At 38.8% G+C, this 17470-nt stretch overlaps 1 protein-coding gene across 6 annotated transcripts in view; it reads left to right on the top strand.

Annotated features, from left to right (window-relative positions):
* Positions 1-17470, top strand: part of ADCY2 (adenylate cyclase 2 (brain)) — a 281136-nt gene that overhangs the window by 211279 nt on the left and 52387 nt on the right. For all 6 annotated transcript variants that reach the window (XM_005858116.2, XM_014548519.1, XM_014548515.1 and 3 more), the window contains one exon: positions 6558-6642. In XM_005858116.2, coding sequence (XP_005858178.2) covers positions 6558-6642 — 85 coding nt within the window. The remainder of the gene's footprint in view (positions 1-6557; positions 6643-17470) is intronic.

Genomic DNA, 17470 nt, shown 5'->3' with positions numbered 1-17470 from the left:
CTGTGGGAGCGCACTGACCACCAGGGGGAAGCTCCTGCATTGCGCGTCTGCCCCCTGGTGGTCAGTGTGTGTCATAGTGACCAGTCATTCCCAGTCGTTCTGCTGTTAGGGTCAATTTGCATATTACCCTTTTATTATATAGGATAGAGGCCTGGTGCATGGGTGGGGGCCGGCTGGTTTGCCCTGAAGGGTGTCCCGGATCAGGGTGGGGGTCCCGCTGAGGTGTCTGGCCAGTCTGGGTGAGGGGCTGATGGCTGTTTGCAGGCTGGCCAAGGCCCCCAGCGGGGACCCTCACCCCATGAGGGTGTGGCCAGCCTGGGTGAGAGGGGCTGGGGGCTGGGACCTGCACCTGACTTACGCAGCACTGGCCCCCCTGCCTGGGTCCGCTCCGGGACCACCCGAGCCACCATGCCAGCTCGGGCTGGCCCCCCTGCCTCTGTCTCCGTCTCCGTTCCAGGCCTCACCTGCACGCACAACCTCCTCCTGTCTGGTCGTGACCTGTTAGGGAGTCCCAGCCTAATTTGCATATTACCTTTATAGATATATAGATATATAGATATATAGATATATAGATATATAGATATATAGATATATAGATATATAGATATATAGATATATAGATATATAGATATATAGATATATAGATATATAGATATATAGATATATAGATATATAGATATATAGATATATAGATATATAGATATATAGATATATAGATATATAGATATATAGATATATAGATATATAGATATATAGATATATAGATATATAGATATATAGATATATAGATATATAGATATATAGATATATAGATATATAGATATATAGATATATAGATATATAGATATATAGATATATAGATATATAGATATATAGATATATAGATATATAGATATATAGATATATAGATATATAGATATATAGATATATAGATATATAGATATATAGATATATAGATATATAGATATATAGATATATAGATATATAGATATATAGATATATAGATATATAGATATATAGATATATAGATATATAGATATATAGATATATAGATATATAGATATATAGATATATAGATATATAGATATATAGATATATAGATATATAGATATATAGATATATAGATATATAGATATATAGATATATAGATATATAGATATATAGATATATAGATATATAGATATATAGATATATAGATATATAGATATATAGATATATAGATATATAGATATATAGATATATAGATATATAGATATATAGATATATAGATATATAGATATATAGATATATAGATATATAGATATATAGATATATAGATATATAGATATATAGATATATAGATATATAGATATATAGATATATAGATATATAGATATATAGATATATAGATATATAGATTTATAGATATATAGATATATAGATATATAGATATATAGATATATATACACACACACACACACACACACACACATATGCTTTATTTTATTTGTATTTTGATTTTTTCTTTGATATATATAGACCCGCTTTACCCTCTTATTTTCATTTACCTTGCTTTTCTTTTGTTCTCCACTTCTCTTCCTAACTTATTTTTTTTCTTTATTAAGTTAAAAGGAAATATATGTATTCTTAACTTAATAAATTTTAAAGGTAATCGTTATATTTCTTCTATAATTATTTCTTATCATTTTAGGTCCAGATGGTAATTATAGTCAATATTTATTTAGATTTACCCATATTGTTTACCAATTCTTTGCTCATCGATGCTTTTTAAAAATTCCTTTCTTCATTTTTCTTCTTACTGATGTATATTATTTATTACTTCTTTTATTGAGGGTCTGTGAGTTCCCTGAGTTCTCATCGTCTTTGCTAAATACATGTGTCGGAGGTTCACAGAGCATTGATGGAGGGACCCATATCACTACTTGGGGGAGGAGAAGTGAGAGCACAGAGGGAAGAGAGCCGTGGCACTAACTGGAATTCCAGAGAAAGGCTTTGTTTACCCATTTAAATCGTTTATAACTAATATGACTTTCAGACTTTTTTGGTGGGGGAGGAGTCTGTAATCTCTGCTGGTTTCTTTCTCAGCAAACATGCTTCCTTGCCCCTGTCAGAACCATCTTTAAGCAATGAACCGGCTGGGAAAAACCAGAGAGGAGAAAGGACCTAGTCCTGAATCAGCCTTTTCCATTTACTGTAACAATATACTTGATTAAAGTGCCAAAGTCGAAAATCCTCACTAAAAAAAATGCGACTTTCCTTGCCTCATGACAGGGAGGAGTCAGCTTTGCTTTTCAGTAAGTACATAAATCAGTTATACTTGGGTTTTAAAAAGAAACAGCTTTGCAACCAGAATGTTAATTAAAATTGGTTATGTTATATAACTTCATGGTATGCTTAATGGGCCTGAACATGCTTTTGATAGAACAGGCATGATAAATGGTTATAATTAAGAGCTTTTGAGCAGCCATTACTTTGCTTGGTGGTATTTCTGTTCCCTGAGATAAAGCGTACCTCCAACTGAACAAGAGGGTCTGTGCGCCATGGACAGGAACACGGGACAGCCTCAGGTTGAGCATGTCAGTGAGAATTCGAGCCACTCTGGGTCTGAATGCCACGTTGTGACATCGTATTCTAAATACAAGATCGTATCATCTACAAGTAGAGATAGTTTTACTTGTTTGTTTCCAATCTGATGCCTTTATTTTATTTTTGTGCCTAATTTCCCTGGCTAGCTCTTCCGGTATAATGTTCAATAGGAGTAGCCCCAGCACACATATATTCTTGGAACAATGAGCAAGATTTTTATTGTTTCCATCTTTATTAATAAATCTTTTCAAAATTTGTTTCAATCTTTTTATTGTTAAATTATATACATTTGAATACACTAGTCAAATAAGAAATCACAAGAGAAATTAGAAAGTGCTTTGTATATCAAAACATAACATCAAATTATCTGGTATGTACTTAAAGCAGTCATTTAGAGAGGAATTTGTAGCTTTCAAATGCTAAAAAAAAAAAAAAAAAAAAGAAAGAAAGCAAGAAAATGAAACAGTTAAAATAAAAAGTCTCAGTTTCCAATTTAGGAAGCCAGGAAACAAAGAGCAAATCAAGAATGTAGAAGGGAATAATTGGTAAAGAAGGAAGAAAAAATCGATAAAATAGAAGCCAATCAATACAGAAATAGTAAAGCCAAAAGTTGATTTTTTGAAAAAGTTTAATTATTGCTAAACCATTACCAAACTGATCAAGAAAGAAAAAGAGATAATCACAAAGCACCCAAACTAATAACATAAGGAATAAAAGGGAATCCACTACAGAGCCTACAGACATTGGCAGGATAAATATGGAATGTTATAAGTTACTCAAGGCCAGCAAGATTTAAAATTAGATGAAATGGAAAAATTCATTGTAAGGAGAGTCTATCAAACCTGACACATATAGAATAGACCATTTAAATGTGTATGTACATATTAAATTTGATTTTTTTTAAATCTTCACACAAAACTTCACATGCAGGTGATTTTCTGTATGAATCCTACTATACATATTAAGAAAATAAGATGGAAGGAACTGCTCAAATATTAACGAATTTTATAAGTGTAAATGGATAAAAATATCCTATTCATGGACAGAAGCTCAAAGATTGAGGCTACAAATCAAAGGCCACACTTTTGTATTATATATGGGAGATCAACCTAAAATTAAAAGAGAAAGTTTGGAAATAAAGATGGAAAATAGTTATTTTGAGAAACAGCTTACAGAAAAAAGAAAGCAGCAGTAATATAAATTTCTGACAATACAGAATTCAAATGCAAGGCATTCAACATGACAAAAGACCTATTATGGTACAGTCACCAAGAAAGTTTAACAATCATAAATCTTTGTGCACTCCAGCATCTCTTTGAAGTAAATAAAGAGAAACTATTAAAATGTTCAGATATATTGACAAATCCACAATCCTACTTGGAAATCTTAATGCATTCTAAAATTGACAGACCAAATTGAGTCAATAAGTCAGCCCACTGGGGATTTGAATAGATATATTTAGAGAACATGCTTTGTTTCCAGAAAAATAGAAAATACATATCATTTTTAAAAAGCCATAAACCATCATAGAAGTAAAGCCTGTTGATCACAGCCTAGAAGAAAAATAAACTGTCAAAGTATAAATAATAAGCACAATCTCTAATCAAATCTGTTGAAATTAGAAATAACAAGAACAGACCAAAAATAGCCTCTTTGTAGAATTTATAAGTTAGACTTCTGAATTACTCTTGTATTAAAAGGAAATTGAAATTACAGGCCTTTTAGAAAAGAATGACAATTGAGTAGCTATAAATCAAAGCTATGGGATTTGGCTAAAGTGGTAATTATGGGAATATTTATGTGCTTAAGTACATTTATTAGAAAATACAAAAGATTAGCAACAAGTGACAATTAAGCAAAAGAACAATGTAAGTTTAAATGAAGACGGATTTTTTTGAAGTTAAATCAGAAACTAATAATCTAAAAAACTATCAGAATGCATAGACTTTAATAATATTCCAAAAGCTTTGAGAAAATCAACAAACATGCAAAGTTTCAAAAGTCTGATTTAAAGAAAAAAGATAAAAATAAGATTTAGTACAAAAAGAAATTACTTCAAATATGGAGACTTTAAAATTTTCAAGAGAATAATATAATATTTTACATTTGAACATCTAAATAAAATGGATAATTTTCTAGGAAAATTTTCCAAATTGACTTAAAAAATAGAACCAGTAAACATGACAGAAATGTGACATATCTACTTCTAATCATGGATCAGGAATACAATTTCATGAACACAAACGTCACCCACACAACTTAATAGAGAAATAGCTTTTAGGCAAGTCTCCTAAGATATCTGGGTTTCAGTTTCTCATCAGTAAAATGAGGTGATAATATTAACTTCTATCCAGGAGTAAATTAACTATACATATAAAGTCCTTAGAAGAGTGCTTGGCATGTAGTAAATGATCTATGAATGTTGATTTGTGTCATCGTATCATCATATCATCACCATCACCTCATCAGATGGTTTTATAGTTGAGATTTACCAAACCTTCAATAAACAATTACTCGTTTGTTATCTAAACAGTTTCGGACCTAAGAAAAAGAAATAATGTTTCTGAGCTCAACCTTATGAGGCTGGCATTACCTTGATATTCAAAAGGAACCAGGTGAACATAGAGTCAAATGAAACTCTTGAGAGCTTATTTTATAAGAATAAAATGGATGAGAAAGGTGGCAAACAAAAGTTCAGCAGATGAGTTACCGTGTTCCTCTTTAGTCCATCCCTCTGAGGTGTGCACTGCTTCACAGTCCCCTCCTTCCTCACTGTCTTGTCTAAGCAGGAGGCTCTGAGAATGTGTAGGGGAGATAATGAGGCTGGGGCAACTGGTGGTAGCCAGGGCCTCTGTGGCCTCAACCAGGGTCTGAGGACTGGAGTGATGTCTTAAGGAAGGATGTTCTAGAAGGTAAGGAGACAAACAGTGCTTATCTCTACTAGACTGTAAGCAGCTAAAAATATGGTTGACATCTTAATCATCTTTGTGACATTGCAGCCTAACATAGGCCTGGTGCATGAGCTGAGTCAATACTATAGGTGTATGTGGTATATAAACACCTTCCCACTAGAGATTGATTTCAACTTGTTGCTGACTTGCATCTAGATCTTCCATCTGTCTATTGACATTCGGAGTGTTGCTGCTCTTCTCTCTCTTCAGTTTCTCTAGCCAGTGTCATTGGCATGAGTTTTATTATGGTCTCAGACACACCTGACCTCTCCTTGGATATTCCATTTGAATTTCATCTTTGATTATTCATTGTAGTTCTGCTCTTTTGATACCCCCCAACCCCTTTTATCTTTGGAATAAATGAAGGTTTAAGAGGCTTTAATTTTTTAATTTTTTAAAGGACTGCTCAGAAATGTATATAATTCTTATAAATACTTGTAACCTGTTGGTAGCACGATCTGTAACTCAGTGGGCACATTGTTCACATGATCATAGAAAGCTTGTGTGTTCATTGACTCGTGCAAGAATGTAAAAGCCGGGGCCTGTGAAAGCTTGGGAGAACTTCAGAAAACACTTAGATGCATTTATTTTTTAAGGAAGTTGAATCTGGTTGGATTGTAGTGGGGAGGGTGAAGACTCAGTGTTACCTAAGTGAACGGGAGTAAGAATGCTCTGGAGGCAGCAGCTGCCAAAACATCAACAGCAGGGAAGAGGACACAGTGACGGAAAGTGCTTGTTGCATAGGTGAGTCCAAAAAAAGATAATTTTTTAATAAAGGACTGTGTATAGGGTGGTTTTAATGAGCCATCATCACAAGTCAACCAGACACAACTGTGGACGTAATTTTCTATGGACATATTTTCAGTTTTGTTTTACGTTCATTTTCATTTCTCAAAAAAATTAGTGAGGATTGAAGTCCTCATTTAATTAAGTCCTAATTAAGATGAAGATATGGCTGACGGCTTTCCAGGATAAGAGAAACTCTCCCCACACTAACCCATTCTTTTCTCTTTCCTGTAGAACCTCCATCCTCGGGATCTCCTTTGGAGCTGCGTTCCTCCTGCTTGCCTTTATCCTTTTTGTCTGCTTTGCTGGACAGCTTTTGGTAGGTACTTCAAATATTGAACTTCTTTGAAAACTGTGCTCATTGAATGAAAACTGATTTCTTACCTAAAACAGGGGGGTTATTGACTTACCATTTCAAGACATACAGATCCCAGTAAAGAAACATGTGTCCTTCCTGTCGTCTGCCAAAAATACAAACTGACGCAGCTCACACACAACCAAGACACTAATTTGAAGATTATTTGAGATGTTGGATGTCACATCATAAAATTGTAGTTAGGTCCACTTGCTTCTGTCAGCAATTTTTATCATCTTCTCAACATTTTCAGAGTATTTATAACTGTGACTATATAAGTATAATGGGAGACTTTGAGTATACAGGAGAATTAAAACTCAAACCAAATATATCTTTTATATCAACTTTCCAGATATAAAATCTTAGAACATCAAAATGGCAAATGTAAAAATATTTTTTAGTGTTTTAACTTACAGCAATCATTGCAAGCTCTTATGGTTTAGATGCTAGTTCTGGATATAAAAAGTAAATCTACTTGAGTCTAAAGCAGTGGTTCTCAACCTTCCTAATGCCGCAACTCTTTAATACAGTTCCTCATGTTGTGGTGACCCCCAATTTCATTGTTACAAATTGAACATAATTAAAGCATAGTGATTAATCACAAAAACAATATGTAATTATATATGTGTTTTCCGATGGTCTTAGGCGACCCCTGTGAAAGGGTCGTTCGACCCCAAAGGGGTCGCGACCCACAAGTTGAGAACCGCTGCTCTAAAGCAATGAAAGTATCCTAAGAAGGCCAGCAACGGGACAGAAGTCACAAAAGAGAGCTGATGTTCCATTTTGTTCATTGGAGATGGGTTGAAAGAGGAGAGGCCACTTTTGAGCAGAGTTCATGGGCATCCTCTGTGGAGACACTTCCCTTATTTTTTTTAACCAAAATTTTAATGTCACAAATAGTTTGTTACACAAAATAAATAGGAATAATCCTTAAAATATCTGCCAATGAATGAATGAATTTTTTTTTATTTTCAGATATCAGCTTTAAAAAGTTAGTAAATAGCAAACTTGAAAGTAGCACAACAAAACCATACTTCTAGAAATGCATTTTATGAATGAATGCATTTTATGAGATGTGTGAGGTTAAGGAAATTTCATATTTTTCATATTTCTGAAGTCATGATTTCTTCCAATTAGACTTTGACAAGAGCAAGTAGATGACACAACCAAGGAAGCAGACCTAGAGTGTGCAGGGCTCCTGGTCACTTCTCAAGGTTGTGCTACACCCATAGGATGCACTGTGGCTTCTAGGAGAGCACTTTTCTCATTCTACCTGGTTTTACCCTTTTCATGTGTTTCTTCATTGTAATGTCTTTTTGCTTTTTAAAAACATATGGTAGTATTACCTCCAGCAACATCAGTACAGTGACAGAATAGCCTCTTAATGGTTTGGAGCCCCGGGTGTCCATTGTATTCTAGTCTGTGTTGAAATCTTTTGCCCAAAAAGTGCTAAGATTCCAAAGCATGTCTCTGTCTCCATGTCGCCCTCCTCTGCCTTGTACCTTTACAAACGTGTGTGGGTTTCTATTTGCTGGATCATAGTTTAGATTATTTAAATTGGATTGGAAACTCTCCCACAAGTGAGACTAAGGTTTCTGATTTCCTGGCATGCACACAGCATCTCTTGAAAATCCCCTGAAGGTACCATAGGTTGTAGAGAAGAGAGGACTGGGTAAATATTGACCCATGGGAATCCTTGTCAAGTTCTAAAATGCTTCATACACAAAGAAGCCTGATTTTCTACGTTCAGATTTTCCTTGGGTGGAAAGCATTTGGCTCCACCCTCTGTCTTCCTGGCCTCCAGAAGGATGTGGAAGCCCATTTCTCAAGTTTTTAGAACAGGAACTATCATTTGTGCTTCTTTTGAAATGCAATCCTCATTGTAAAGCACCTTATATCATTTTGCCTCAGGAGCCATAGTTGTCATTTTCTAGTCCAAAGCATCTAGTTGTGGGATCATAGTGTATATTTAGGGTTTCAAGTTCATTTTTTTTCCTTCCCACTAAGTTTCTGTAAAAAAGGAACACAGGGCTGGAGGCTGAAAAATGAATCTGCAGAGCAACTTTGCTGTCTGTGTGGGAATGCTCTGCTCTCATGAAAAGTTTCCCCTTTCAGCCTCAGTATAATCCATCCTCACCATGGAACTTTTCACGGCTCTTGATTCCCCCTGTACCCGCCCTGTGGTCCTTCAGGGCGATGGAGAGAGAGCCCACACACACAGTGCCTGCTTCCTCCAGTTCCTGGGGGGGCTTTTCAGACCTTGACACCCACACACCTGATGCTCAGGGGTTCTTTTTAACTCTTTGTTGTCTCAAAGAAAAATTTCAAGGCTGCAGATGAACTGGTGCCTGCCTCGGCCTCACAAGAAGAGCCTGTATTTTGACAAAATGGTCAGGAAGGCTAGACTTAAAGACAGCTTGGTCTTTCTAAACTTGAATCAGTAGGATCCGTGAATGAGTCTCCCCCCAGTGGCCAGCTGGAATCCTTGATCCAGAGGTAATCCTGGTAAAATTCAAAAAGGAGTTCTTCTCATTCCAATAAGAGGTTCCTTTTACTATTTATGTGATTCTGTAAGGATTTTTTTAACTGTAAACATCAAACATTAATGCACAGCCAATCTAAGAAGGCTTTCTGTATGCTTTCTAGTCTACCCTCCAAATTCAAGCAAAATCTATGCATAGCACAAATACTCCTTGGTGATCTTGGAGAATACATTGCTACATCCTAACTGCCCATTCCCTGGCCTCCTGAAAACTACCAAATTGTATGAGGTTTTATTATGCTTTGCATTTAATTACGGATGAAATACTGAGTTTATGAAAAAGTACTTAATAACCCAGACTCACCTTCTATTAACTTATGTTAACTTTCTGAAAACGTAAATGCCAAAGGCAGTATTCATACTAATATTGATATTAAATTCTCTGTGTGAAGAATTAAAGTAAAATACTTTCATATAAAGGAGGTTGATAAAAGGTGAGCCTGACTGATATTTTTCCACCAAGAGCTTTACCTTTGTTACCCTCTGTTACACAAAACATACATGGCAAGTAAATAAAATTGATTGGTCATTGTACAACTGGGTTTGATTTTTTAAAAACAGGTGGAGAAACATCAAAATGGGCAAAAAAATAAGAGTGCTAATGAAATGCAATTCTTTCCTGTTGATTAAAAAATCACACAGGTGTTCATTCAGTGACACATTCTGAAAAAATTTTTCAGGAAAGTATTTGTTAGTGTCAGTATTGCAGTGAGAAGCCCAGACTGCCCCCCACCCTCACCCCTGCCTTAGGGGCTAAGGCAGCCATGCTCCCCCTGCCCTGCCCCCATGGCCCACTCCTCAGTTCTTGCCCATGTGGGTGCCCTCCACACTTGCTGGCCTTCCTAGAAAACTTGTCAGAAACTGCCCCAGCCCTTGTGAGGTGTCCTTTTTTGAGCTCCTGAGACTTAGGGTCTGTACCACATAATTTGGCACTTGATTACATGGCAGCTCATTCGACCCCCTTTTTGTGAGTGTGACTGCTTTCTCCCCTGATATATAGCAGGTTCCTTACGACAAGAATTGTTTCCTACACTTGCTTCCTCTCTCCCAGTGAACCCAGCAGAATGCTGACCACGGAACTGTGTTGAATAGCATGTGCTAAGTCCCTGCTGCTGGACTCCTATCATTTCTATCTTCCTTCCTCCCATCCTCCAGCAGGCTCTGTGTAGCATCCCCTTGTCTCACCAAAGCCATCATTCCCAGGGGCCCCTGAGAGCCCAGGTTAATCTTTTCTCAAGACATCCTTGCCAGGAGCAGGTTCTGTGTGTACAAGAATGTGTGAACGAGAGAGCAGTGGTGACAGTGGCCCCATCTTGCTGCCTTAGAACTCCTTCTTACATGTGCCATGATTCCTTGACTCCGACATGCTTCCGCTTACTCCTCAGTTGGAAATGATCCTCTCATCTTCCTAACCCAGCCCTGTGGAGCCCACAGCCAGCTTTCCCAGTGCCTGCTGACTGGGCTTCCTCTTTGGTATTCTTATTTGTATTATTTTAGATGAAATGATCCTCAGTGAGTTTGCGTCAGCCCTGTTTTGTTCATTGTCGTACTTTAGGCACTTGAACCACAAGATAAATATTTAATATCAGTTAGCTTGAAGGAATGTTGGGTTGCACCCAAATGCAACCTCCTGGCACCACTGCTCAGAAAATGTCCCACCATGTCCTCACACACCCTCAGTTCTTCCTTGCTGGCAGCTCTGAATTCAGCTACCATCGCTGCATCCCTGCTCCTAATTCTGGCAGGCTGCTGGCCAGGGACATCCTGGCCCATTACCCTGGAGTCCTCTCATGTCATATCTCATTAGGCGCCTTGGCATCAGTGCCTCCAGAGGTACTTAGCTTCCAATGGCAGAGGCTGGTTGGCATTTCAGAGTTGGAAGCTCGAGAGCTGAAACAGAACCCAGGACTCTGGGGTGCCATGGGCTTCAGTGAGTTTCCTATTCTGATCATTCAGAAGTTTCCCCCCATGGAAAATAATGCAGAAGGAGTTGTGAGCATATCTCTTGAAGATGGAAATGGAGACTGGAGCAGACTCATAATTATCAGTGTGATAATTATAAGACCTGCAAAGGTTTCCTACCCTCGGTTAAGATTCTTTAACAGTGGTTCTCAACCTTCTGGCCCTTTAAATACAGTTCCTCATGTTGTGACCCAACCATAAAATTATTTTCGTTGCTACTTCATAACTGTAATGTTGCTACTGTTATGAATCGCAATGTAAATATCTGATATGCAGGATGGTCTTAGGCAACCCCTGTGAAAGGGTCATTCGACTGCCAAAGGAGTCGCGACCCACAGGTTGAGAACCGCTGCCTTAGAAGAAACACACATTCTGCAGTTAATGAGATAGAACCTTGCATTTGCTACAAACTTGCCCTGCAATGTAGAACAAGTAGGTGTTAGAGCCAGAATCTGAATCTAGCCTGAGAATTCTTAAAATTAATTGGAGACAGGTTCAAGGGGGCTAGTCTATATGTGGAGTCGCCAACAAACAAGTGCCCAGCACTAGACAGTGATGTCTATGTTCATGGTCACTGGCCAGCACAGCACTGAGGGTGCCTTGTGTTGACTGCTGAGCACCCATTGATAAAAATCCTATATAATAAAAGCCTAATATGCTAAGTGGCCAGTCATCCGGTCGTCTGTTCAACCAATCAAAGCATAATGTGCTAATGATATGCTAAGGCCACTTAACCACTCGCTATGACATGCACTGACCACCAGGGGGCAGACAGTCAACCAGTCGACCAGTCGCTATGACATGCACTGACCACCAGGGGGCAGACGCTCTGACTGGTAGGTGATCTTGCTGCTGGGGTCCAGACATGCCCTGGAGCCCTCCATTATCCCTCCCCAGCCCTGATAGTGCACCAGTGGGGTCCCTCAACCTGGCCTGCACCCTCTCGCAATCCAGGACTCCTCGGGGAATGTCAGAAAGCCGGGTTCGGCCCGATCCTGCAGGCCAGGCCTAGGGACCCCACTGGTGCACAAATTTGTGCACCTGGCCTCTAGTTACATTCATAAGTCAAGATAACCTCACATAGAACCTCATTTGTATTCTCCTCCTATAGTCTAATTTACTAAAATACATTTTTTCATATGTTGTCCCATTTGATTTAAAACTGGATTCTGGGGAAAGTATAACTCCATTAAAAGACTTTTGGTAAAATGGAAATAAAATGTTAACTTATAAATATATGTAGACTCTAAAATATTCTAGTAAGAAAGTACCCTTAATATTAATACTTGCAAAACGTTTTCACATATATGAGCCCTATATATATAAAGGGTTTTCATATATATTATTTGGTAAAACAATCCATTTTATCTAAGAAACTAAGACATAGAATAAGAGATTCAAGTTCACATTTTCATTACAATCAGCAATAAAAAAAACTGTTATAGTAGTAATAATAATAATGTGTACATTTTCTGTCAGGTTTAACTTTCTAAACTACATGATGTGGGCTTACATCTCGGTAACAAATAGAGCACAGTGATTGTAATGAAAAATACTACCAAAAACACACACACACACACACACACACAAGGAAACAACACCAAAGCACCTTTTAGAACAAGTACGCCAGATACACCAAATGAAAATGTTAGAAAATGTCAGAAGACCTTTTCCTCTTGACGTGGTCGTCTTGTGCTTTGTACAGCGGAGATAATATGATGCCAGCCTCCAACCTTGCTGCAGGCAGAGATGAAAGCACAAGTACGAGGTCTCCTGGGGAAGAAAAGTCGGTCACACACCGGCTGGTAGAAAAGCTTTCTGCCCCACAGGAGTGTTTTCCTTCAAGTCTATTTTCTCTAATGTCAATATAACTACCAGCTTTCTCTTGGTTCGTATTTTCCAAGAGAAAGTGTCCCTTTTCCAACTTTTTTTTTCAGCTTGTCCTTGTCCTTATGCAGATTTAGTTGTGCATGTGATAAGCAACATGCAGCTTTATGTTATTGGTTCAGACACAAAATCCCCCTCTGTTACCTGACGAGTGTCATACACTTCAGTGTATTATAATTACTGCTACAAACTCATTTTGCTTTTTTTTATCCCTCATGTATATTCTTTGTTTCTACTTCTTATTTCCTGCCTTCTCTTGAACCAATTGGATTTATTTATTCTCCTATAGTCCCTCTAGCAACCTGGAAATTATAAATTCTATTTTCTTTTGGTGATTAACTTAAAACATGTAACTGTGCACATGACTCACAGAATCTATTACTATCTCCATCTTCTTGTTGAAGAATACAGGGACTAAGCACTAAGTCTCTAAATCTAATCCTTCTTTTCCATCTTTCATCTTCTTGAAATTAAAAACTCAATAGAAGCATAACCAATGTACACAGAGAGAAGGAGGGTGAGGGCATGTGCTGGGGGTAGAAGTGGCCGGGGAAAGGTCAAGGGGGGGGGGGCGGGGAGGAAACATATGTAATACTTTAAACAATGAAGAAATTATATTTTTTTAAAAACCTCAATAGCTATACTGAAGGAGTGATAAGAGCTGAAAAAATAATCCACAAAATAGCACAGAAAGACAAAGAGTACTGTTTAAATTTTTCTAAATTTAAACTGGTTTTATTATTCGTCGTTATTTATTCCTGTTGTTTGCCGATTTCTCACCATTCTCCATGAATATCGTTCCTTCCTCCAGGACTCGGTGTCCATATTCTCAAAGGATTATTCCTTTTCTAATCCTTTCAGAGATAGCCTGTGCATAAAATATCCACTTACCTTTTGTCTTGGAAAATTGTCTGTTTTTGATAGTTTTTATAACAATTTGAAAACATGAGTCTGTATTTTCCTGGACAATAATATGCTCAGGAGAAAGCTACAGTCTAGTGGCTGTTCCTTGGTAGATAATATGTCTTTTCTTTCTGGTTGTTTTTGTAGTGTTTATTATTTGTCTATCATGGGCAATAGATTTCTTTTGTTAAAGTGTAGGTAGACTTTTATTTTTCCTGTTTGCAACTCAGTGTGTCGCCTCGACCACAGAGCTCATATTCTGTCCAGGCCCACAAAATGTTTGCCCATATCTCCTTGTATTTTGCCTCTTTCCCAGTCTTTCTGTCCTGTTTTTCTCAAACATTCATTACAAGTATGTTGAAACTTTTTATTGTAGCTTCCGTGCATCAGTGTCTTTTTTCTATTTTTCATCTCTTCGCCTTTCTGTGCAGTTTTATGTGTAATTCCTCACAGCCATCTATCCTCTTTAGAATAACTCTCTTGAGTTTTTAATGTCAATATCCACATTTTAATCTCCAGAGAGTCTATAAGGCTCATTTTTTAAAAACATCTATTATTTTCTCTTAAGTGTTCATTTATTAAAGACTCTAACTCATCCTTATTCCTTCAATCTTATTTTATAGGCTATTTCAGATTGGTATAATATCTACAGATCTTCTTGTGCTAATTCCATAATCTTATGTCTGTTGAGTATTTCTTGTGAGGTCCATTGTCTTAGGTAGTTTGTAATTTTTTTTTATTGTGAGGTCATGTTCAGTGGGAATGGCTTCCCCACAACTGGGACATGCCCTGCACCCAGTAATGTAAAGTCTCCTATATAATAAAAGGCTAATATGCAAATCGACCAAATGGCAGAACCACTGATTGCTATGACTCGCACTTACCACCAGAGGGCAAATGCTCAATACAAGAGCTGCCCCCTGGTGGTCAGTGTGGTCCCACAGGGGGAGCACTACTCAGCCAGAAGCTGGGCTCATGGATGGCAAACTGCTCAGGGGTCCCGGACTGTGAGGGGGTACAGGCCGGGCTGAGGGACCCTCCCCCACCACCCCAGCCCTCCAAAAATGTGCACCAGGCGTCATTTATAAGCAGTGTTGTTCTTTCTTCTGCCACAGCCCCAAAGACTTCTTCTGGTTTTTGAACTGATTAACAACCCCTCAACTTGAAATTCTCATTATGAAGCAGATCATGTAATTTCAAACCCAACACCTCCATTTAGAGTTTGAATTTGTCATTAAAGTTTATTAGTGCTTCCCTCAACCAATTCATGGAGTTCTTCTAGACTTGTTTACATTGAGGGAACAGCCTTTTGAGGCCTCTGGTTTTATTCAGGGGTCTTGGTTCCAGCTGCCCACCATTTGCAGACCCAAGGCAACATCTTCTTCCCTGTGTTCAGTCCCAGGACACTGTTTCTCTAGTACTGAGCTGCTTCTTTGTTTCTGGCCCTTGGGAATTTCCTTTAGGGTTCATCATGAAGACAATGAATGTATTGAGTAATCATCTATTGAGTTTCTACTAGCTGCTGAACACTGTGCTGCCTGTGGGAGTACAAAGACCCGGGTGATGTGGTCACTGTTCTCAACCAGCTCTTCCTGTGGCCAGAGATAAGCATTTCAGCAAAGACAATGCGATGTGGACAGGCTGTGAGTGCCATGAAGTGGGTTAATGACGGAGGAATGTGGCTCACTCAGGAAGTACAAAAGAAACAGGTTGATTTTGTAAAATATGATTGATTGAAATAAAGCATTCTTTCTGAAAGAAATTCAAGTACAATTAAGTAATCAAAGCACACATGGCAGTCTCTGTGACATTAACTGTTACAAGTAATTATCGCTGCCATTCAAAAATACAGTCCTTGGCCAAATAAATGCCAAAGAAGGTGTTCCTCTAGGCAAATACACAAAAGTACATGTTTATCTGATAAATTTCACCATATTTGTCAGGCAAGATTTTAAGATAAGTTTTGTGTTTCTAATAATGCAAGCTTGTTACTCAGCCACTATGACATAGTTATAATTTTTCTGAATGTTGTTCTGAATTAAAACTTCCCTTGATATAAGCATCTACTTATTTCCAGGTACTTAATTTTATTTTTTTAAATGGACACTAATGAAACTGAAAAAGCTTTTATAATTACTGCATTAAATTATACGGTATTTTAGAGTGAGAGACTACCAATTGTTTCCAGTGCAAAACATTAAAAAACAAAAAATAAGAAGAAAGGAAGGGAAACATTTTTGGTGGGAATATTTTTTTAACCCAAATACAGTGCATGAACACTTTATTGTATTTTTCTGTGGAGAATATTTTGCCTTTACTGAATGAAGAACATTGACATTCACCCTATACCCTTTCTAGCAAACCACACTGCTCATTTTCCCCAGCACCATCTCTATGATAGGGTTTTCATATAAATTTATATTATGTTTCCTTTACATCTCCCACTGCATTTAGTACTAATACCAAATTTGTCAGTGGGTGTGGCATTGACAGCCAAGAGCATTGCTAGAAGGCCCACAGTGAGCTCACTGTAAGTAAGAGGCAAACACGGGATACAGTGAGACCCACTGATGATCAGGAGAGGAAGGAAACAGAGTTGGGTAAAATTATGCCAGTAATTAAGCCAAAGATCAACTAGAGTGACTAACTTGGGCTCATTTCCATAAGTAGCATCTTCTGAATAAATGCTGAAATGTTCTTTAAGATATTATTATTTACTAGGGGCCCAGTGCATGAATTTGTGCGCCTTGAAAGGAACTGTGGGCCGCAAGGCTGCAGTGTGCACAGGGCTGGGTCTTGGTCCAATGCAGTGGGCACAGGGGCGGATCTTGGCCCATCCTCCGTGCTCCTGCCCGGCCCCTCCCGCCGCTGCTGCTCTCATGCGCTGATGGTGCCAGCCTTGCTCGCACCCACTGATGGTGCGGAGCGATTGGGGCTGGTGCCAGCAGTGGATGTGAGTGGGGCTGGTGCTGTCACTGGGTGCGAGCAGTGGCTGCTGCCCTGATTGCCCCTCAGGAGCAGGGGGAGGTGGAGAAGCCCTGAGGGACGATCGGGGCCAGCAGCTGCTGCTTACACCCACTGATGGCGCTGAGCAATCGGGACCGGCATCGGGCGCCAGCAGTGGGTGCAAGTGGCAACTCTGGCACTGGCTGTGGGTGCAAGTGGGGCCAGCGCTGACAGTGGGTGCGAGCGGCGGCTCCAGCGCCAGCAGCAGGTGCAAGCGCTGGGCAGGACCTAGGCATGCGGGAGCAAAGAATTTTCAGTAACCACCAGAGGCTCACCCCAATGACAGCGACCGGCGCCCCACCTTGGTCTGGCGCTCCCGCTCACCTGCTCCACCATCCCAACGCGGCTGATGCCCGCCATGTTCCCCTCACGCCCCCTGGTGGTCAGTGCACTTCATAGCGACCAGTTGTTCGGTTGTTCCGCCATTCAGTCTATTTGCATATTAGCCATTTATTATATAGGAATAGAGGCCCGGTGCACAAAAATTTGTGC

This window comes from Myotis brandtii, unplaced genomic scaffold (assembly GCF_000412655.1).
Source record: "Myotis brandtii unplaced genomic scaffold, ASM41265v1 scaffold115, whole genome shotgun sequence".
Classification (NCBI taxonomy): Eukaryota; Metazoa; Chordata; class Mammalia; order Chiroptera; family Vespertilionidae; genus Myotis; species Myotis brandtii.
This window is presented reverse-complemented; position numbering and strand designations above follow the sequence as displayed.